Here is a 22,580-nt window from a genome sequence, read left to right as displayed (position 1 = left end):
CACAGCGAGAACCAGGTGCTGCTTCCTGACAGCTGGCCTATGGTGTCCATACACAACCACCCGTTCGCAGATTTCGACTGTAAAAAAGCCCAATATTGACTCAATTCCCCTGGTTGTACTTCATTGGAGGTTTCTGGGGGCGACATCGCACTGAGCCAGCAAAGTACTTCCACAAGCATGCTGGGCTAAGTCAACTGGATCTCCTACATTCCCACAAACCGAAGTCTCATTTGCGCTGCCCTTTTTTGCCCTGTCAACACATGCAATTACACTCACTGGGTCCAAAATGCCCAAAATATACAGTGCTATAAAATTCCCTGGCTGTTGCACCAAAAAGATGTCCTGCTCAGTGTTTCACTATGCAGCATGAAAATGGCAAGGTTGTCGTCTCCATAAAGGAAGTTCCACATGTGCTTTCTCTGGAGGGATACAAGTGTTCCAATATCCATTACATTGAAATGTGAGAGGGATGTAGAATATCAACGCTGGACTCGTATACACTGGGATTTAATCATATGGTGTCTGTCTCAATATCTTGTGGCATCCCCGAAATATCCTACAAATCTATTTGTCTCACACTGTGTTACTACGATTTGTAATCTGCAGCTTCCCGGATTTGTGCATTCAAAGCAGACGTGTTGTATATGGAAACTAAAGTCGCAAAATAAGCCGCCGCATTTACAGAAAGTGTACCACTGAAAGTGCAAGAAAGCCACAAAGAAATGATGTTAGTTTGTTTGCTTGCTGCAAATAGATTAAAGTCAATGGAACGCAGAGTGACAGCAGAGAACATTTACTTCCAATTTGTCCGTCAGTCTGCAATGTTATCAACGGGATTTATAGGAACCCAATGATGAGCTCCACAAGGAGAATTAATGTATGACCTCCGCACATATGCTGCAATTTGTGTCAATGTCAACTTCTTGTCTGCCTTCTCCTCCTCTCTTTCACAAGAGAACGAATGTATCACCATACCTCTAAGCTGCACAAGCCTGATTTATGGCTTGACTGAAGGAGGAGGGCAGATGGAGAAGGAGGTGGAGATCTATATACTGTACAAGGACCGATAAAGATAGTCACCTCAAGAGAGATGGGCCCCGATAGCATTGTGTCTGCTTTGGCAGAGGCAATGAACCGGGCTGAGTTTCATTAGTGAAGAGAGGGTGGCATGGGAAAGAGAACAATAAAAAGTACTCAGCACACATCCAAACTTTTCCAATCAATGCTCTCTCTCATGGAGACAGGGTGAAATTAATTCTTGCCTGAAGGGTGGATAGGGGGTGGGCTCTACTGGCGAGTAAGAGCTGTTGACAAATACGCTTTATCCTCAGGTCAATGAGGATGGGAAAAATGAAGGATGAAAGACGGAAAGAGGTGGGAGGCAGCAGAGGAAACAGTCATGAAGAGTGAAACAGCAGGTGAAATCGCCAATGGGATGATAGAGTGGAGAGAAAGTTCGAGAGAGAAATAAATGTACTGAAGCTCTCCTTAGTTCTAATGACAGTTTGGCATCAGCGGGATCTCTCTGACATGACTGAAGCCCTTACTGCTGCCACACGCACACACACACACACACACACACACATTACCCTCTGAGCAGAAAGTGGTTGTGTCACCGCAATTATGCTGCCCTCCACCCGAATGCTTTTTTCGCTCTCAAACCCATTTCTCTTTACGCTGACCTTTCAGTATCACCTTAGGACACCGGAATAGCGACCAGTCGCAACGCCACTAGATGACATGGGAATTTTAAAAAGTCTCGTGTTGTTTTCAGCGTAGTGATTTGAATGCTTGCTTCATATCGACATTTTTCCACTAGCTGTGAGCGTAGGGATGGCGCCACTGTGGTCACCACGAAATGACACGATAGAATGACCTTATCACAGACGGGGGCATGCTACTCTTGGCCTCAAAATGTGTAAGTGTCCGGGGTCCACCCTGCCTCACACCCCCAAAGTCGTCCGAGGTAGGCTCCAGCTCACCCTCAACCCCAGTCAAGATGTAGAACATCTCCGATGAACTGGTTTCTTTGGCATATTGCCTCGGCGACTGCACTCACTTCTCACCGTTCACGTGCAAATTGAATAGAGAATTTCAATTCAACTACTTTTCATCAAGTGGCTTTATTAATGAAGCAATACATTTTAACCTCACTAAGTAGCATTCTTATGTTCTCATGATGTGATTTGTGCTTAATTTGGAGCACTGACATTGGATACCACACATATATAATTACTGTGACGACATTAGCAAATAGTTGAACCCATTCGGCAGTCAGATAATTTTAATGAATTCAGAATTGTATTACAGCTCACATTTTGCCTGCACAACCAGTGCTCGTCGAAAGTACTTACCAATAAACTGGACTCTACTTTAATCAATTAGGTCCCAAGCAGAAATATCATTTTTTTTCTCTGAAATCACCTTATCATACGTTATCTAGCCGTATGGTCCTCCATTGTTGTATTTTCTTCATATTCTAACAATCCGATTTGTCACATTATTCTTTTGTCACTTCCAGCTGTGTATCTTTTGTCTTGTCTTGTGGTGAATCTAATCGTCTCCTGTGATGCCAGCCGCACAATTTCATTGACTACTCTCTGCGAGACTCAATTAAAGCGAGTGTACGCAGGGGGAGCGATTAACAACACAGTGAGACTCACAATGCCCATGAGGCTCAATTTATCTTAAAGAATGCTCAGTCTATCTAACAAAAAGCTATGATTGACACATCTAACCTTCATTCCGATGTAATCTTCATCTTTAGCACTCAGAGATCTAATTAATTAGGGGTATCTCATTTCCTCACTAATGCAAGTGGGCAGAAGCATGATGGAATAGGGGGATCTGGGAGCAGGGTGGGGGGTGCTGAGGAGGGGTCCCATATTTCATCAATGCCTGTCCACCTTGTTCATTTGGGGGAAAGAACAAAAGAGCATAAGGTGGTTGCCTTCACAGCCATGTTGTATTGATTAGAACTGACAAAGATCTGGCAAGTGAGCATCCACACAAGGACATGAAGTAATACGCTATGGTGGAATCCCTGAGTTAGGAGCCTCCATGTTTCAGTTTCCTTTCCGCGCATTTGGGTGAAAGCCGTAATTATTTAGTTTAGAATTGTTAATAATGTAACTATTTAGACACTGAAAGCAAATAGAAATGACACAGAATCACTTCTTGCAGTAGCTGGTTGATTTGGTCTGTGTTCACATCTATTCAAATTAACTGCACCAAGGGTGGGGGGGGGGGGGAAACAACAACAAAAAACCTCGTGTTCGATTAAAGCTGACTGCAATTAACTGAAATTTTATTTCCTGAGAGTGTAGGTCTTTATTCCAATTCCAATGAAGTTGGGACGTTGTGTGAAACATAAATAAAAACAGAATACAATGATTTGCAAATCATGTTCAACCTATATTTTATTGAATACACTACAAAGCCAAGATATTTAATATTCAAACTGATCAACTTGATTGTTTTTAGCAAATAATCATTCACTTAGAATTTTATGTTTGCAACAAGTTCCAAAAAAGCTGGGACAGGTGGCAAAAAAAAACGGAGAAAGTTGAGGAATGCTCATCAAACACCTGTTTGGAACATCGCACAGGTGAACAGGCCAATTGGGAACAGGTGGGTGCCATGATTGGGTAGAAAAGGAGCTTCCCTCAATTGCTCAGTCATTCACAAGCAAAGATGGGGCGAGGTTCACCTCTTTGTGAACAAGTGCGTGAGAAAATAGTTGAACAGTTTAAGGACAATGTTCCTCAACGTACAATGGCAAGGAATTTAGGGATTTCATCATCTCCGGTCCATATCATCATCAAAAGGTTCAGAGAATCTGGAGAAATCACTGCATGGAAGCGGCAAGGCCGAAAACCGACGTTGAATGCCCGTGACCTTCGATCCCTCAGGCGGCACTGCATCAAAAACCGACATCATGTGTAAAGGATATCACCGCATGGGCTCAGGAACACTTCAGAAAACCAATGTCCGTAAATACAATTCGGCGCTACATCCGTAAGTGCAACTTGAAACTCTACGATGCAAAGCAAAAGCCATTTATCAACAACACCCAGAAACGCCGCCGGCTTCTCTGGGCCCGAGCTCATCTAAGATGGACCGATGCAAAGTGGAAATGTGTTCTGTGGTCCGACGAGTCCACATTTCAAGTTGTTTTTGGAAATTGTGGACGTCGTGTCCTCCGGGCCAAAGAAGGAAAGAACCATCCGGACTGTTCAAAATGTAATGTTCAAAAGCCAGCATCTGTGATGGTATGGGGCTGTGTTAGTGCCAATGGCATGCATAACTTACACATCTGTGAAGGCACCATTAATGCTGAAAGGTACATACAGGTTTTGGAGAAACATATGCTGCCATCCATTTTCATGGACCCCCCCCCCCCCTTCTTATTTCAGCAAGACAATGCCAAACCACATTCTGCACGTGTTATAACAGCGTGGCTTCGTAGCAAAAGAGTGCGGGTTCTAGACTGGCCTGCCTGCAGTCCAGACCTGTCTCCCGTTGAAAATGTGTGGCGCATTATGAAGCGTAAGATACGACAACGGAGACCCCGGACTGTTGAACAGCTGAAGCTGTACATCGAGCAAGAATGGGAAAGAAATTCCTCCTACAAAGCTTCAACAATGAGTGTCCTCAGTTCCCAAACGTTTATTGAATGTTGTTCAAAGAAAAGGTGATGTAACACGGTGGTAAACATGACCCTGTCCCAGCTTTTTTGGAACGTGTTGCAGCCATAAAAGTCTAAGTTAATCATTATTTTCTAAAAACAATCAAGTTTATCAGTTTGAACATTCAATATCTTGTCTTTGTAGTGTATTCATTTGAATATAGGTTGACCATGATTTGCAAATCATTGTATTCTGTTTTTATTTATGTTTAACACCACGTCCCAACTTCATTGGAATTGGACGGACAAGATAGAACAGGACAAGGACAGGAGAAGAAGCATGCAGGACAAGGGTCGTGAACCCGGCCGTACAACTGAAGTTTGGTGGGATTAATTATGTGAATTATACAAGTCTACAGGACGAGAGTATAAGTGAGGGGATACACGAGCGATTTGCATATTCATGAGTTATTTGTCGCAGTAAGTGCGTGACCCCCACACCCAGCACCTAAACTAAACTAACAGTCCCGCGATGACAGCCATCAACCCCTTCCTTGCACATTTAGCAAGCAATAGCAAACCTTTAACCTCACTTGATCATCTTTGTCAGCTATTCCACCAAACCTCTTGAAGAGGACGACAGATTTCCATGAGGCATCTCTTCTCATTCTCAAACGCCGTCCATGCCTGGATCTTACTCAACTACAGTTTCAATCTCCTAATCGTAATAGGAGAATGAACGAGAGTTTATAAACTGAAGCACATAACAAATTTGCAATAATGAAATCTCATCAATGTGTTCTCTGTGCCATATTATTTGCATATAAATGATATAATATAATAACTTTGTCCACTACCTGGGAGCAGTAAATATTTCTCTGTCTGCTTTGTTCCGTTGTTGTGACGCGAGAAAACAAGATACTAATTGAAGCGAGCCAAGCGCCCTTATGTGACGACTGACATTCAATTATATGCAGGAGGATCAGATTAGAATGTGGCCATGGAAATGCTTGAAAACAACATTTTGCAAAGCGGTTACTCTGAAGCCAGGCGGCGATGTCATTTGAATGGCTCTTTGAGCCCTGCACAGAAAGACACCGCTCCTCTGAATGGAATCATCACGCTTTGACCTCCAGAGTAATTGGATGCCCAGAATGAAGTGTTGACACAGAAGGGAGAGTTCAGAATGACGCACGTCAACAAAAAAAAAATGCTCGACACTGAGGCTTGATGATAGAAAAGACTGCAAATTGGAACTAAGCAGAAGACAAATGGGTGCCAATCACCAAGAGTTAGGGACACATTTTCCTCAGGTACTTTTAAAGAACAATATGGCATTCATCATGAACACACAAAGCGTTTTTAAGTGCAAAATGCTCTTAAAATGATAAAAAAATTGTTTACTTTAATTCTGCAGTTGCATAAGATAGGATTTCAATTGCAACTGTAAAATCATTGAATCCACAAATATCGTCTTTTCAGTTATTTGATGTTACCTTATTGACACGTCTTGGCTATCGTTGCCTTGATTTACAGCATGTTGTTTTTCCAACTCAAAACAGCATTGCATCACGGAAAGCTGAATATTATAAAACATATCTTATTGAACACATCAGTCGGTACAAATGAGATTAATTGTATTCAAAAGGAACCGCATAAAAATGGACCGCTGAAGAAAAGGTGAGAATATAATAATAATAATCATTATAAGTAATACATTATTTTGGATTTAAATCACACAGACTGTACATCTTTGATCATGAGATGTTGAGGTACTGTGTACTGGAAAGCGGTGGATAAATGGATAGAGAGATAGAGTGAGAGAAAAAAAAGAGAGAGCGAGAGAGAGAGAGAGAGAGTTTGAAAAAGGAAAATAACTCACTGATAAACACATTCATGCACTTGACTCCCGACAGCAGTGTTGGGAAAATAAATTTTCTACTCCAACTAGTTCAAAGTTGAGTTCACCGTTCCAAAAATGAACTAGTTCAGTTTATAGTTCATAATTCCAAAATTTGAACTAAGGTCACCATTCCAAAAATGAACTAGTTCAAACTTTTTTCAATACCGTATGCTGACTGGCAATTACCCTCAAAATACTGGCATTTCATTTCCCCATTGTTGCCACCCATGTCGCCCACACTCGTAGCCAATTTAAAAAAAATGGGAATTAATACAAAAACAGGGCTTTTGTCCTTAATGTGCAAAAAAAAATAAAACGAAATTTGAAAATAAATAAAAATCAAAAACTTGCAACACAGAATGACGGTGAAAGAACATTAATAAATGCATTTCTCGCAGCTCTGCCTGACTATTACACACAATATTTGATCTTATCTAGTCTTATAATAAAAACAAAAAATATCATATTATGACAGTGTAATCGTATAGTTTTAATTAAAGCATTCTGATACAAATAATTTTCCTAGTAATCAATTTTTACAATTATGTAACAAAGGACATATGCACTCCCATTTACGCAGTGTGCCTGAACGCACCTCGCGCACCCGCGATGTAGACATGAATGGCGGCCGCGGCTGCACTGAACGGGTTGCCAAATGCGACGCTTAACCCCCGACATACGAAGGCTCGTATAGTGTGTGTTCAGCCGGGTTTGGTCCTGAAAGTCTCAAACAAATACCTGGCACTCTTGAATGAAAATGAACCTTGGCTCAAACACCGGTCACAGACACCAGAATGAGCGTAACGTTCATCAGACAGACATGAACTACGTTCAGCTCACGTTCACCCAAAAATATGAACATTTGTTCATTGAAATCGTTCAGGTACAACACTGCCCAGCAGGACAGGTGACAACAAAGTGGCCCCTGAAGGCGCTACCTATGTGCATCGGACTTGAATAGGTCCATCTCCCTCTATGAGGCTTCGGTGTAAACGAGGCAACTGCGTTTGTAATTATATCTCAGGTTCTCTCGTCCATTCATTTTGATCTTCATGTAGCCACACAATGCAGAAACTTAAAGTTCCATTACACCCTTAAAAGATGGAGGCTGGTCTGATTACCCTGCCTGGTTTTCATTGACAAACACACTCCACACACACAGGGACGAATCCGCACGCAAAGCTCTTGTTATGTTTATTCGCTGATGGTCCATACTCTGTATATTCATGGAACGGTGCTGGTGGTTATGATATGCCGGTATCATTAAAGCAGTCTAAATTAATTTTAATCGTCTTACTGTCGTACAAAAATGCACAACTCTTATTCTGAGACCTTAAGTGATAATTAACATGACTTTAAACACATAAATCAGTTCCAAGAGACTCCCGGTAAGCGAACTGTAAAGGCAATTGTCAGCATTACTACTACTACTACAAGCACGATATATATGATAGAGAGAAAATTATAGAGCTCTCTCTATCTCTCTCTCTGTCTGTCTATAATATATATCACACAACCATAAGTATTCAGACCCTTTCCTCAGTATTTAGTAGAAGCACCCTTTTGAGCTAATTCAGCTATGAGTCTTTTTGGGAATGTTTTTCACACCTGGATTTGGGGATCCTCTGCCATTCCTCCTTGCAGATCCTCTCCAGTTCTGTCAGGTTGGATGGTGAATGCTGGAGGGCAGCCATTTTCAGGTATTTGCAGAGATGCTCAATTGGGTTTAAGTCAGGGCTCTGGCTGGGCCATTCAAAAACAGTCACGGAGTTGTTCTGAAGCCACTCCTTCGATATTTTAGCTGTGTGCTTAGGGTCATTGTCTTTTTTTAAGGTGAACCTTTGGCCCAGTCTTAGGTTCAAAGCCACTCTGCCATAAAGCCCCAACTGGTGGAGGGCTGCAGTGATGGTTGACTTTCTAGAACTTTCTCCCATCTCCTGACTGCATCTCTGGAGCTCAGCCACAGTGATCTTTGGGTTCTTCTTTACCTCTCTCACCAAGGCTCCAAGGTTAGGCTAACCCTAACCAACTCGAGGAAGGGCTCTGATCATTCCAAACGTCTTCCATTTCAGGATTATGGAGGCCACTGTGCTCTTAGGAACCTTAAGTGCAGCAGAATTTTTTTTAGAACCTTGGTCAGATTCTGTCTCTGAGCTCTTCAGGCAGTTCCTTTGACCTCATGATTCTCATTTGCTCTGGCATGCACTGTGAGCTGTAAGGTCTTATATAGACAGGTGTGTGGCTTTTCCTAATCAAGTCCAATCAGTATAATCAAACACAGCTGGACTCCAATGACGGTGCAGAACCATCTCAAGGATGATCAGAAGAAATGGACAGCGCCCGAGTTCAATATGAGTGTCACAGCAAAGGGTCTGAATACTGATGACTGTGTGATATTTCAGCTTTTCCTTTTTAATAAATCAGCAAACAATTATGGGGTGCTGTGTGTACATTAATGAGGAAAAAAATGAACTTAAATGATTTTAACAAATGGCTACAATATAACAAAGAGTGAACAATTTAAGGGCAGATAATGATAGAACTCAACATATCACTGCATTATGGATGTATAGCCAATCAACTGCGGAGATATAAAATAATGCATACATATCAAATAATCATAAATGCAAAATGTAGCACACATTAAAAATGGGCACATATCAAATTTATATTCTGTGCCAGCTCAGCGATAAAAAAAGTGTCACTGGAACCTGCCAGAACAGTTCATCATAGACCAGTCATGAAGCAACACTGCCTACTGAGCCAAATAAGCCATTAGAGAGGTTAAGCTCTCTTATCAGCCTGCCAGAAAGCACACAGCCAAGGTCACACCAAACCAATACCAGGCCACTTTCCATATGGCCAACATTACACGCTATACAGCTGATCGGGCGACAACCATCATCCATCGACCTGTCATCCATAATATTGAGCAAATGACTTTGAGTAAACACATTTACAGTAAAACTAAATCCATATTTTATGAAACACACGTTGAGACAATTGTTTTTGCGGGCAACACATGGAAATAAACTAAAATCCGACCTCTCCTGTCAGCAGGCATTATTGTTTAATTTGTGTGTTTTTCGAAGCAGAAACCTGTTCATCTGAAAGTCACGTTTAAGTAATCACACAGTGGAATCTTTAAGTCTAATACCAATTTAACCTACAATTATTTATACATAATAATCTAATAAGTAGAAAATGTGCTTTTCAAGTCACGCAAAACCTTTGCTTTTTGTGGTTCCTTATAATATTCATTTCATTTTGATCTTTATCTATTCAGGGAGGACAAGTTGAGAGCAAGCCATTTGTTTAAATGACACCCTGATTACAAAAACGCATTTAAAAAAAAAGGTGTCATCATAAAAAAAAAAAAAAAAACATTTTGGGGGAAACAAAAACAATTTGCACATGTTGTTTTACAATGCATGGAGCCCGTGATAAAAAACAACAAAAAACAACTTGAAATGATTAAATATTCCAAAAGAATGATCGTCAGATTCGTCACCAGAAGAACAATGAGAAGAAAAGAAGAATATATACCGGCAATTATGCAAAGTGAGCACAGTGACACCATACTGTACATGTGTTCATTAGTTGTCAAAGTTGACTTCTTTTTGCACCTTTAGACCACCACAGGCTCTATTTTCATGACCGCCGTAAGCCCGGCGTGGCGGTTGGTGTAAATCTGCATGGAGGCGGGTTAGACCGGGTTTTGGTCAATTTGCAGATGAGCACAGGCCCGGCAGATCAAAAAGAGGGAGGTCTGCGCAGTTGTGGGCGAGAACACATCCGATTTCAATCCTGTTCAATCAAAGCGGCTCCTCTCAATCCCTCCACATGTGGCGCACTCACAGTCTCACATGGGGTTTATCTCTGTGCAGAAGAGGGCGATGTGGAATTGCAGCAATCCGTAAGAGACTGGAGCATTGTCACCGCTGGTGTGGGAACAAACAATGTGAGCCGGTACCCTTACTAAATACAGAATGAGCTGGTGATAACCGCCGGTGACTTAAATATGTCGTGGACCTCATGTATCTATCCCCACCCCGATCGTTTGTGCACTCTCCCATAGCGGTGCTGCCCAGTGTGATTGAAAAATATGATGACGATGATGATGATGATACTATTAATTATGCATTCAATGACTTTTTTCCTACAATGATTCAGAGGGTTTGATTCCCATTGTTGAAATATTTCTGAATGGAATACGTCTGACATCCACCACACATTTGCAGAGCTTGTGTATCTGTCTGCCGGTGCCCTGATCAAATTCACCAAAATCGCGTTCGACCAGCAGCGCCAACATTGAGACCGACTTTCTGCCATCAAATTGGCCTTCCGCATGACACACGTGAAAGAACACACCCTTGTTGTGGCAAAATGCCAAACACGCAGCGAGCTTTGAGCTTGCATGAAAAACAGAATACGCCAGCATTCGCGCTCCGCCGCCGATGCACCGTGTACGAAAATAGAGATCCAAGTGTGAAGAGTGTTAAAAAGGGAAATGTGAGGTGGATCTGCAGCACAAAACACACACACACAAACACACCCAGACCCATCTATTTCATATTACAGTTTTTCTCAGATCAGAATTGAAACTCTCAAAACTACTTGCTCAATCTTCACATCATTGTGCACATCAAAAAAAGCAGTTCCTCATTTCGCTGAACAAGTTGTAAATGCTTTGGCGCATCCATGCAAATTACTATGTACAATTCTCTGCTGTTTCCGACAATCATTTGAAGCCTCCGAAATGCTTGGACTGGAACATGTTACATGTTGAGCACACTGACAGCCATGCGCAGTGAGATGCTCAGTCATCCGGGTGGGGCTCAGAGTAGAGCCGCTACTCCTCCGCATTGAGAGGACCCAGATGAGGTGGCTCAAGCATCTGATTAGGATGCCTCGTGGACGCCTGCCTGGTGAGGTGTTCCAGGCATGTCCCACCGGGAGGAGACCCTGGGGACGACCCAGGACCCGCTGGAGAGACTATGTCTCCTGGCTGGCCAGGGAACGTCCCGGGATACCCCCAGAAGAGCTGGTTGCAGTGGCAGTGGCGACCCAACCTCGGATAAGCGGAATAAAATGGATGGATGGATGACATCCTACTAACAGTCAAACATGGTTGTGGAAGTGTGATGATCTATTTCACTTCTTCAGGACCTGGACAACTTGCTATGATTGATGGAACCATGAATTCTGCTCTTTAACAAAAAATCCTAAAAAAGAATGTTCAGCCTTCAGTTCGTGACCTCACGCTGAAGCGCACTTGGGTTTTGCAGCAGGACAATGATTCAAAACACACCAGAAAGTCAACTTCTGAAGGGCTTACAAAAACAAAATTAAGGTTATGGATGTTGAATCCGATTGAAATGCAGTGTTATGGCCTTAAAAAGCTCGTTCATCAGAATCAGAATTAGAATCATCTTTATTTGCCAAGTATGTCAAAAACACACAAGGAATTTGTCTCTGGTAGTTGGAGCTGCTCTAGTACGACAACAGACGGTCCATTGACAGTGAATACTATTGAGACATAAAAACATAAAAAACACAGTCACTGAGAGCCATAAACTTTTATCAGTAATGTTCTGTAGCGTATATTGGTTTTGGGATAAAACATCATTTATTTAAGGAATAAATTCGTCGAAGCAGTGACGCCTGCGTTGCTGAGGGTTTAGCGTGAATTGATGCTCAGCATTATAAATCAAGTTATTATGTCTCGTAAAGGGCACCACGTCACTTTTTATAAAATTTAGGAGAAAGCGACAACAAACCTTTTATCAGTCCCATAATCTAAAGGTTGCTACATTTTATGTAATACGAGTTCTAGATGACAGAGGCTTACTTACACTCAAAACACACACAAAACACAACCTCAAGTGGAATTTTATAGAATATTGAATGAAATCTATGAGGGATCTCTAGGGAAAAACAAAGAGGCTAATTACAGGAAGACACACACACACAGATAACACTAATACTGGTGAAAGAAAGAAAAATAGGCGTGTAAAAAGAGAAATAGGACATCGTATGCTGCTGGGCTAAACATGTGAATGTTAGCGTTTAATGCGTTGAGTCTGAGCGAGAGAGAGCAAAGTTGGGATTTTGTGTGACGCGAGTAATTTCCCCAAAATGATTAAGGCACTAAATCTTGGACATCCTGGCGACAAATGCAGTTTCTACTCATGAAAAGTTGATTAGCTGGTCTGTGGGAGCAGTCTTTCTGAGCGCGTCTTAGGAGGCGAGGAGGTAGGTTTGGTTGAAGAAAAAGATGCACAAAAATAAAACAAAATCAGGTGGAAAAAGGGAAAGAAGTTGTTCTTCACGCGACCGTTTCTCTTCCTGCCTTTTCAGGGACTCGCTCGCAATTTCAGAGCGATCACGCTTGGCTGCAAGCGTACCTGGTACTTTTAGTAGCAGCTGCTCTGATCGCCTGCTAATTAGCCACGTAGAGGCTGGGAAGCAGAGTCTCCATCCCCAAGGTCCGCGGTTACCGAGCCGCGTGTCCGAACAAAAGGAAGGGGACGGGGGAGGGACGGCGGCCCGACTGAGCCGCGCCGAGGAAAAACAAGAGAGCAGAGACGAAAAAGAGAGAGGCAGAGGAGGGAGTCACAGGTTAAATACCCAGGGGGCGTGTTCAAGAGGGACAGAGAAACTTGGAGAAAACCACACCCACCAGTTTGAATCAAGTCTAGAATTTTGACCCATATAATGGGTTTAAAATCATATAAAATACTCCCAACTTTGTATTTTTTACTCATAGATCAAGCATATAGAATGACTGTTTAAACTTTAGTCTTGGCAAATCAACTGCTGATGGTTCAATCACATTTCATGCTGTTTGGGGTTTCAAATCAGGACAAACAGTTCTCAAAGTCTTGCAGCTGCACCGGTAAAGTTGACACACTGACACAGGCATCAAGGCGTAGATTTGGAATATTTCTGCAGAGTTTGTGAAATATCAAAACTGACATTTTATCGTCCGCTAAAAATAACTGAATGGAAGTTCGTGGGTTGCAGTACTCTTAAACGGCAGAGGGTGGCGCCTTGCGTGCACGTTTGTCGATCTGTCCCTTTTGGCTGCTGTCAGTTCAAATGAAGAAAAGGACTCTTTGAGGACTGCAAACCAAGATTTCGAGGGGACCTGCTAATTACTTTAGGGTCCAGTAGGCGTCTTCTAGTGGTAGTCTCACAGCAACCCATCACGTGGGTGGAGGTTCTGACAACTGGGTCAGAGTCACTACAGTGGTAATGCCAATCATTTTTTTTCCTTTGACAATTGTGCAAATGATGCCGGGTCATCTCGCAATTTAGAACAGTTTGAAATAACTAATAAAAGAATAGTCTGGTGCAGTGACCATTGTGCAAATGGCGTAGAGACTTCAAGAAATTTGTGCAGTTTAAAGTGACTAGATAATCTGGAACAATGTCAATTGTGCATATGGTGCAGATACTTCTCAAGCACGAGTGGCCAGTATTGGTCAACAACATATGCAAGTCATGCAGAATGGTGAGACTACTACAGTGAGTGCACTAATAATAATAATAGAGATGTGACTACAATCTCAGGACAAAATTGGCAGCACGTTACAATGGAATTGTAAGTTAACTGTTTAAGAAGTTAGCGGCAAGAGGGAAGAAGCTGTTTGAATGTCTGCTACTTCTAGTTTGCATTGTTCGATCGTGCCTACCAGAGGGAAGGAGCTGGAAGAGGTGGTGACCAGGAGGTGGAGGGTCCAAGAGGCTTTTGCATGCCCTTGTCTTAGTTCTGGCAGCGTGCAAGTCCTCAAGGGTCGATAGGGAGGTACCGACAATTGTTTCAGCAGTTTTGATTGTCCGTTGCAGTCGGAGTTTATCCTTTTTTTGTGGCAGCACAAAATAAAGACTGTGATGGATGAACACAGGACTGATCGATGACTGCTGTGTAGAACTGCCTCAACAGCTCCTGTGGCAGGCTGTGCTTCCTCAGAAGTACATCCACTGCTGGGCCTTTTTGATGTTGGTCTCCCACTTCAGGTCCTGAGAGACTGTAATTCCTAGGAACTTGAAGGTCTCGACGCTTGACACAGGGCAGTTGGACAGCGTGAGGGGCAGCTGTGGCGAAGGATGCCTCCTGAAGTCCATGATCCCCTCTACAGTCTTGAGCGTGTTCAACTCCAGGTTGTGTCTGCCGCACCACAGCTCCATTAGCTCCACTTCCTGTCGATACGCACTCGTCACCATCGTCGATGAGGCTGATGACTGTGGTGTCATCTGTAAACTTCAGGAATTTGAAAGCCAGGTACGCTGAGGTGTAGTCGTTCGTGTCGAGAGAGAGAAGAGCAGCGAATAGCGGACAAATCCTTGGCCGACCCGGTGCTCGAAAACACAACATCTTTGCTGGATTAAAACACTTCTGCAAGGAAGAGTGGGCCAAAATGTCTCCAAAGAGACGTGAAAAACTCATTGCCAGTTATAGAAAACGCTTGATTTCAGTTGTTGCCTCTGAGGGTAGCCCAACCAGTTATTAGGTTTCGGGAGCCATTACTTCTTCCCCCAGGGCCAGGTAACAGATTTTTTTTTTTCCTTAATAAATGAAATCACCATTTAAAAACAGCATTTTAACTTCACTTGGATGGTATTTACATTAGTTTGAGGATCTTAAACATTAAAGTGAGGAAACTATGCAAAAATATAAGAATTAGAGAAGGAGGCCAATACTATCTATCTATCTGCACTCACATTCACATCTAAGGGGCAATTTAGAGTTGTCAATTAACCTACCATGCGTGTTTTTTGGGATGTGGGAGGAAAGCGGCGTGCCCGGAGAAAACCCCCGCAGGCACGGGGAGAACATGCAAACTCCACACAGGCGGGGTCGGGGATTGAACCGTGGTCCGCTCGAACCAGTCGTCCACCGTGCCACTCATGAAAAGCAGTGTTTAATAATTCTATACAATTTACACTACTCAACTATACATTGAAAGAGTCTTTGTCGCTCACTACAGCAGACATTTGATCTCAATCTAATTCGCCTCTGTAGAACATGGAAGCAGATGGAGGGCTTGGGCTGCCTTCATCGATTGGCTTTCCTTAGCAGTGACGGCCCTCAGATGGGCCGCAGACCATTAGAGTCAGAAAGTCACACTGCCATTACCAGTCTGTTCTCTCTGGTTACAGCTCGACACACATTCCATGGACTAAAATCGATTACAGTGATAGACGTGCGTGTATGTGTGTGTGTGTATTTGTGCGCATCCACATGAACGTTATCACTCTTTCGCTATAACTTATTCAATGTATTCAGTATGAACATCACAATGATTATGTTCATTTGCCTTTTTTTTTTTTTGTAACATATAATCTTCAAATGATGGAAAATGCTTGGTCAGTATCAATCAAGAAAGTATGAAAGTAAGATTAGAGTGTGGATCCTTGCTTTTTTTGCAATCTATGTGTGTGTATTTCTGTGTAACGCTTATGGCCAATAATCACATTAGCATATGAGACCAAGATTTTCCAAAGGAGCTTTATTGTTTTGGAGACTAAAGAGAAAATTACAGTGGCCATTGCAAGCCAGCTTTCATCCCGCCGTTCTCTTCTTTCAATTTCTTTTTTCTCTACTTTAGTCATTGCGAGATGAGAAGATGTGTACATAAAAGCACAGAGAGGAAAGTAGCATTTGCTGTTTCACAACAGCTAATTTTCACGTTTAACATTATGACTTACATTTGGAACTACACTTTACGTGTCATGCTAGTTTTTTTTTTGCATTTGAGAACCCCCGGAGAAGGAGCCACATTAATATTATGTTCCATCGATCCAAATATTCAGAATTCAAAGTAAAAAGCTTCTTGTATAGCCGTTTCAAATAATTTTCCCACAAAGAGCAAATAACTATTTCAGAGAGAAAAATGAGTATGGGACCAGCATCATCGGAGTTGGCAAGTACACTATATCGACTTTCTGACACACTTTTAGGATTGAGCGGTTTCCATGGTGACTGCAAAAAAAAGACACTTCTCCATCTTTTCAGACTTGAAATTGTCTCATGCTATCACCGTATTAGCCGTCCCAAATTACAGGCTCCAATCAATCCAACAAGAGTCCGAATAATGTGAAGCGAAGTGTGAGAGGGGGCTGGCGCGGCAAATGTAACTGGGACACACCTGAAGTAGGGGGATCACATTCGTATGAGGAAAATGTGTATTTTGGAAGAATTCATCAAATGTAATTGACTTTCTTTATTATGATTTACACTATTGTTTACATTCATGCTGGGGTCAAGATTGTTGTATTGTTGTATTAATAACTTGAAACTATGAGGCGCAAGTGGTTGGTTGAGTTATTCTGGGTCGGGACCTGCGAGGAAGCGGGACGTCGCGGCTTTCCTCAGACGCAATCTGGGAGTGAGCAGCGCGCATCTTCCTCATTTGTTCGACTAATGCTTCTACAAATGTGAAGCATTATTTAGACAGTGTCGTACTGTGAAAAGATGTCATTTCATTTACAAAACAAGTTTACTGGTTGAAAACGCAAGCAGTCGAAAAGCATTGTCACTGATCTTGGGAAATGAATATTTTGGAACTGTGAGAATTGTGGGATATTGTGAAAAGTCAACTGAGAAAGCGTCGAGAAGACTGTATAAAGTAAACTTGACGAGATGAGTATATTGTTTAATGTATGTGGTGTGTTTAATAAAACGACGCATCGTCCTCATTTGATCGACTTTCTACCTGCCAAGACAGGTAAACCTTTTTGTTACCGTGGTACACCTCGCTGGACCCACAACATAAAATGAGGAGGAAAACAAAGACCTGGGGAATAAATCTTCCTATCATGGCAGGATTTTAGAGAGAGAAATCCAAACTGATTTCTACGTGACAAAATTGATTTGGCAATTTTCTCTGGGTTACTCTCCACCACTCAGCATTACAACGTCTCTGCATGAGAGACACATGCTGTCTGCAACAGACTTGCATTGTACAAATTCAGAGAACTGAATGGCAACAGTTTATCCTTTTCATTTTGTTCTGTAAATGTCTCTCTTTCTAACATATGCTGTGCATTCTGCCCACATAGATGGCAGCCTTATTCAAGCAATGGCACAGAAGAGGATTCGAGGAAATCACCTCCAGACTTGGTGAACTTTTGTCTTGTGCATTAACATCTGGATCTGCCGTGTAACCGTTGAGAGCATATACAGTGTGGAGTGAACATGACAAAGATGCCAATCCGGCCATCCATCCATTTTCTTTACCCAGCTATCTTTGGGTGGGAGGGGGGGTACACCCTGAACCGGTCGCCAGTCAATCGCAGGGCACATATAAACGAACAACCATTCACACCTAGTCTTCAATCAACCTACCACGCATTTTCTTTGGGATGTGGGAGGAAACGGGAATACCCGGAGAAAACCCACCCAGGCACGGGGAGAACATGCAAACTCCACACAGGCGGGGCCTCAGAACTGTGAGGCTGGTGTGCTAACCAGTCGTTCACCGTGCCGGCCTGACAAAGATACTTTTAGAAACAAAAGCTTACACACTAACACATTTTACGACAGTAAGGATGAGGGGATAAAACTGTCGGTAGCAAATAGTTTACAACAGACATTTCTGTCCGTTTCATTGCACTTGGATACTGCCGTAGAGAGGTAGCGCGCCATAATCATGACAAGGCATGCTTTACAGCTATAGCTCTCAAATCTGGAACAAAATCAATGCAAAGCCATGACCGGTGTTGGGAGTAATGTACAACAAAAGTAGAGAAATGATTCTGTAAATGATTGTTTTTGGGTATGAAGCACAGAGCCCCGTTTTGGAAACTACATACAAAATATAGCGTTTCCATGTTTGTTACTTATGAACTAAATTCTCGTGAGAAGATAGTAAACACAAAGAAAGATACAACATACGTCCCATAACTTTGAATCTCTCAGTCACTTCATTAAAAAGCCTTGACGACATATGCTTTCACTGGCCTTCTAATCAATTCCACTTTCATTAAACAGCATCCCGTAGAAGGGCTGAGACAGCTTATTGGTGCAGTCAGCATGGCTTCAACAGTTCCGGATGGCAGGTTTTCAAACAGGCTTGTTGGACACCACCAGAGCAGGCGAGTGAATGTGTATCACTTCAATTAAACAGGGCGCTAAGTGTCTGACAACAGCTAATATTCCTCCTCCACTAGCGAACCCAATCGATGTTCTGGCATTCGTCACCGCGCTGAAGAAGCAATCATCGCACTGCGCACTCTGGTTATTGGAGCAAATGGTATGAAACTCATCTCGCTTTTCACGAATATCGTAGAGCTGAAAGTGAACACCAGCAGGACACCCACAAAATGACTTACTGCACATTTTCCTCTGCCTACATTTGTTTCAAGAGAGAAGCTCAATGCCTCAGAAAAGTGTAAGCTTAGTATGATAATCAAGCTCACGCTTGCCGAAGGAACCCACCTCTCTGTCGAGTAAAGCAGGGGAGATGACAGTGACAATGTCACCTCGCTCTGCGTCGATGTAGAACATGTTCGGGGATGGTTTGTCTGGTGACTGTCGGATGATGTTGTAGCGCAGAGCGGCGTTATCAGTCGCGGGATCGTCTGCGTCAAACGCCGTCATTGTCATCACTGTGGTTCCTGGAGAAGACATTGGCAAGAACATGAACTGAAGGGTGCAACAACAGGACTTGCTAAACTCGTATTTAACAGATCAAATCATAAAATAAGCATTCAGCAATCTGACAGTGATGATAGAAAAAAAATCTGCATTTGAGTAAAATGAGCCAAAGACGTACATATTTTAATGCTGTTCAAGGGAACCATCCATCCATCCACCCATTTTCCAAGCCGCTTCTCCTCACAAGGGTCGCGGGCGTGCTGGAGCCTATCCCAGCCATCTTCGGGCAGGAGGCGGGGTACACCCTCAACTGGTTGCCAGCCAATCGCAGGGCACATACAAACAAACAACCATTCGCACTCAATCTCGCAGTTCAGGGTGTACGCCGCCTCTCGCCCGAAGATAGCAGGGAAAAATAAATTGACTTGATCTGTTTAATTCTTGTTCCACGAATGCAATATTAAACATAATAACGTGATTAGGCTATTGGGCGAGCGTACAACATATTCTTGCACCCAATTATTTCGAGTTTCTTTCCAATTGAGAGACATGCAGATTCATCCGCGCACACAGATGCAGACCATAGTGGGTCATGTCCTTTTTGAGCTGTGTTTTCTTTTTCCGAGTGCCGCAAAAGGTTCTAAATTGCGTCGCGCTCCTGTGCTTGATATTCTGGCTGTCAAAGCCTCCGAATCGGACAAACATGAGGCCGATTCTGTCGATTTCTTCTTGGAGGAGAGTATGACAGCATTGTGACAGAAGGGTGTATGTCTAAGACACAGATGGCTACGTACAACAAAGTGGCTGCATCGCTGTAAAATGCGCATCAGACAATTTGGGATGTGGCCAGAATGTATCAGTCTGGATGTATCATGTCCCATGTACAATAGTTATGGAAGAAAGTGTCATTTCAGCATTTGAATTTATGTGCGTCTGAATTGAATTTGGGACGATAACATGGTTTCATGAAACGTGAAATGTTTGTTCCCCCTTCAATATTGAAGTATAGTTTCATTTTTAGCTTTTGTACTAAATGTAAGCAGAGGTAAAGTTGGGTTTGTTGACAATCTGACAAGGCTGAACTCAGTGCAATAAAGAGAATTGTTCTCTTTATGATCACTTTAGCGTGCGCCAAAAATCTGAGTAGTAAAATAGGCATTTGCATGAGAGGCATCCTGACTGGTGTCCCAACGCTAGAATGTCATACGCTAATATAACATCGGCTTTGTACTGTTCAAGTGTTAACGATCACTATAACGGTGCAGCTACACGTTTTAATCCAAGATAGCAAATTCCTGACAAGAGTGAGGCACACGTGCAACATTCCAATGAGAACAAAGCATCAAACATCAACGTTTCTCCCTTCATTCTTGTACTCCACTTTGACACAGTGCATGAGGGAAAAGTCACACGGCAAAAACCAAGTCAAAACATCCACCCATCCATTTTCTGAGCCGCTTCTCCTCAGTGGGTTCGCGGGCGTGCCGGAGCCTATCCCAGCTGTCATCGGGCAGGAGGCGGGGTCCACCCTGAACCGGTTGCCAGCCAATCGCAGGGCACATACAAACAAACAACCATTCGCACTCACAGTCACGCCTACGGGCAATTTAGAGTCTCCAATTCATGCATGTTTTTGGGATGCGGGAGGAAAGCGGAGTGCCCGGAGAAAAGCCACGCAGGCACGGGGAGAACATGCAAACTCCACACATTATCAACAGCAAAGTTCTGTTCCAAATATGTACCTTAAATGACAATTCAGCGTAACTAATGAAGATGAGAAATGTTGGAAAATATGCCAAGTGTGGATAAGAGCAAAGTTTCTTAGTCCGGCTAAAGGAAAACGAGGACAGGCCAGGGAAGGGTTTTATCCTCTTTCCATTTGTACTTCAAGGTGAGCCATTAATGTTTAAGTAAACCGATAAGCCTTCCTCTACGGACTAATTACGTAGTGCCATATCTTTCATTACCTGAACTCTGTTCCACTTCACAGCCGGAAAGTCATACCGTGAGTGATGACACATTGGTATCGCGCGCACACGCACACGCACACACAAATGTAACACAGACATGCTAAATGGCAGCAAATTACAAATTCAAACGAAGGTAAATATGTTGTCTCAAGGATCACATTGAACTGAGTTATGATATTTCCACTCTGCTGCATCTCTTAATGATAATGTCACAACACTGGTCTTGATCACTGCTGGTATAAATAACAGAAGAATACAACTGGATAATGACTTGGAACGCTCACAATTTGTTTGAAGCCATAGTCACCCTTTTCTTCCTACAGTCACTTGCCACATTATAGGGGATCACTGCACAATGGGATGACAGGCAATGAGCACAATTGTGGGATTGTTGTGAGACTACAAACTTACCCTGTGGTGCTCAAAAACCTGTTCTTCTACTGATTTGAACAACATTAAATTGCAGCACAATCCATCAAGTATTTGAACTCAATCAAAGCACAAAATGGGCAGCTCCTTGAGGACTAATGAGCTCTTTCACACCTGACGAGTGGGCTCACTTTTGCTTCCTGAAGATCAACTGTGTAATCATGGATGGAAAAAAATAAGGCCAAGATCACCAGAAAGGCAGATTGCACTGATGTTGCAGGCGCATTTGCTGCGGACTGCTATTATACCGCATGCTGTTATGTGTTAAATGGTATCGTACTTAATTCAATTCTTCCCAAACAGGTCCTTCACAAAGCTGCTCTGAATAAACAATTTGATTGGCTGACTTGAGAGGCACACCAATGCACGTTTTCCTGGGGCCAGATATTTACTATCATCATGACCAGAAAAGCTGTAAATCCTAAAAGTTGCCTCGGTTAACCTGGTTAATTCATCCATCCGTTTTCTGTACCACTTCTCCTCACGAGGGTCATGGGCCTGCTGGAGCCTATCTCAGCTATCTTTGGGCGAGAGGCGGGGTACACCCTGAACTGGTCGTCAGCCAATTATAGGGCACATATAAACAAACAACCATTCACACTCACATTCGCACCTACGGGCAATTTAGAATCTTCAATCAACCTACCATGCACATTTTTTGGGATGTGGGAGGAAACCAGAGTACACGGACAAAACCCACGCAGGCACAGGGAGAAGATGCAAACTCCACACAGGCGGGGCCGGGGATTGGAACCACCGGTCCCCAGAACTGCGAGGTAGATGTGTTAACCAGTCGCCCACTGTGACGCCACACCTGGTTAATTAATGATTGTAAATTCATTTTCATCACTGGTCATCACTGGTCCATGTAAAAAGGCATCTGGGTCTGGACCTGAGTCTGCCTGTTTAATATTATAAGATACATTGTTTAAGTTTTGCTATCAATAATTATTCGGGGAATAATTATCGAAAATAATATGAAATATTCAGATAATAGTATCCACGTACTATTGTACAAATACAGGCAACCCAAATGAATGCTCCCGG

The 22,580-nt window shown here is 42.8% G+C and overlaps 1 protein-coding gene across 1 annotated transcript in view; it reads right to left on the bottom strand.

Moving 5' to 3' along the window:
- cdh13 (cadherin 13, H-cadherin (heart)) overlaps window positions 1-22,580 on the bottom strand; it is a 265,858-nt gene that overhangs the window by 76,609 nt on the left and 166,669 nt on the right. The window contains exon 8 of the mRNA XM_061775059.1: window positions 18,976-19,154. Within this exon, the coding sequence (XP_061631043.1) occupies window positions 18,976-19,154 (179 nt within the window). The remainder of the gene's footprint in view (window positions 1-18,975; window positions 19,155-22,580) is intronic.

Source organism: Phyllopteryx taeniolatus, chromosome 5 (assembly GCF_024500385.1).
Source record: "Phyllopteryx taeniolatus isolate TA_2022b chromosome 5, UOR_Ptae_1.2, whole genome shotgun sequence".
NCBI lineage: Eukaryota > Metazoa > Chordata > Actinopteri > Syngnathiformes > Syngnathidae > Phyllopteryx > Phyllopteryx taeniolatus.
The sequence above is the reverse complement of the archived record's forward strand: the minus strand, read 5'-3'. Positions and strand labels throughout refer to the sequence as shown.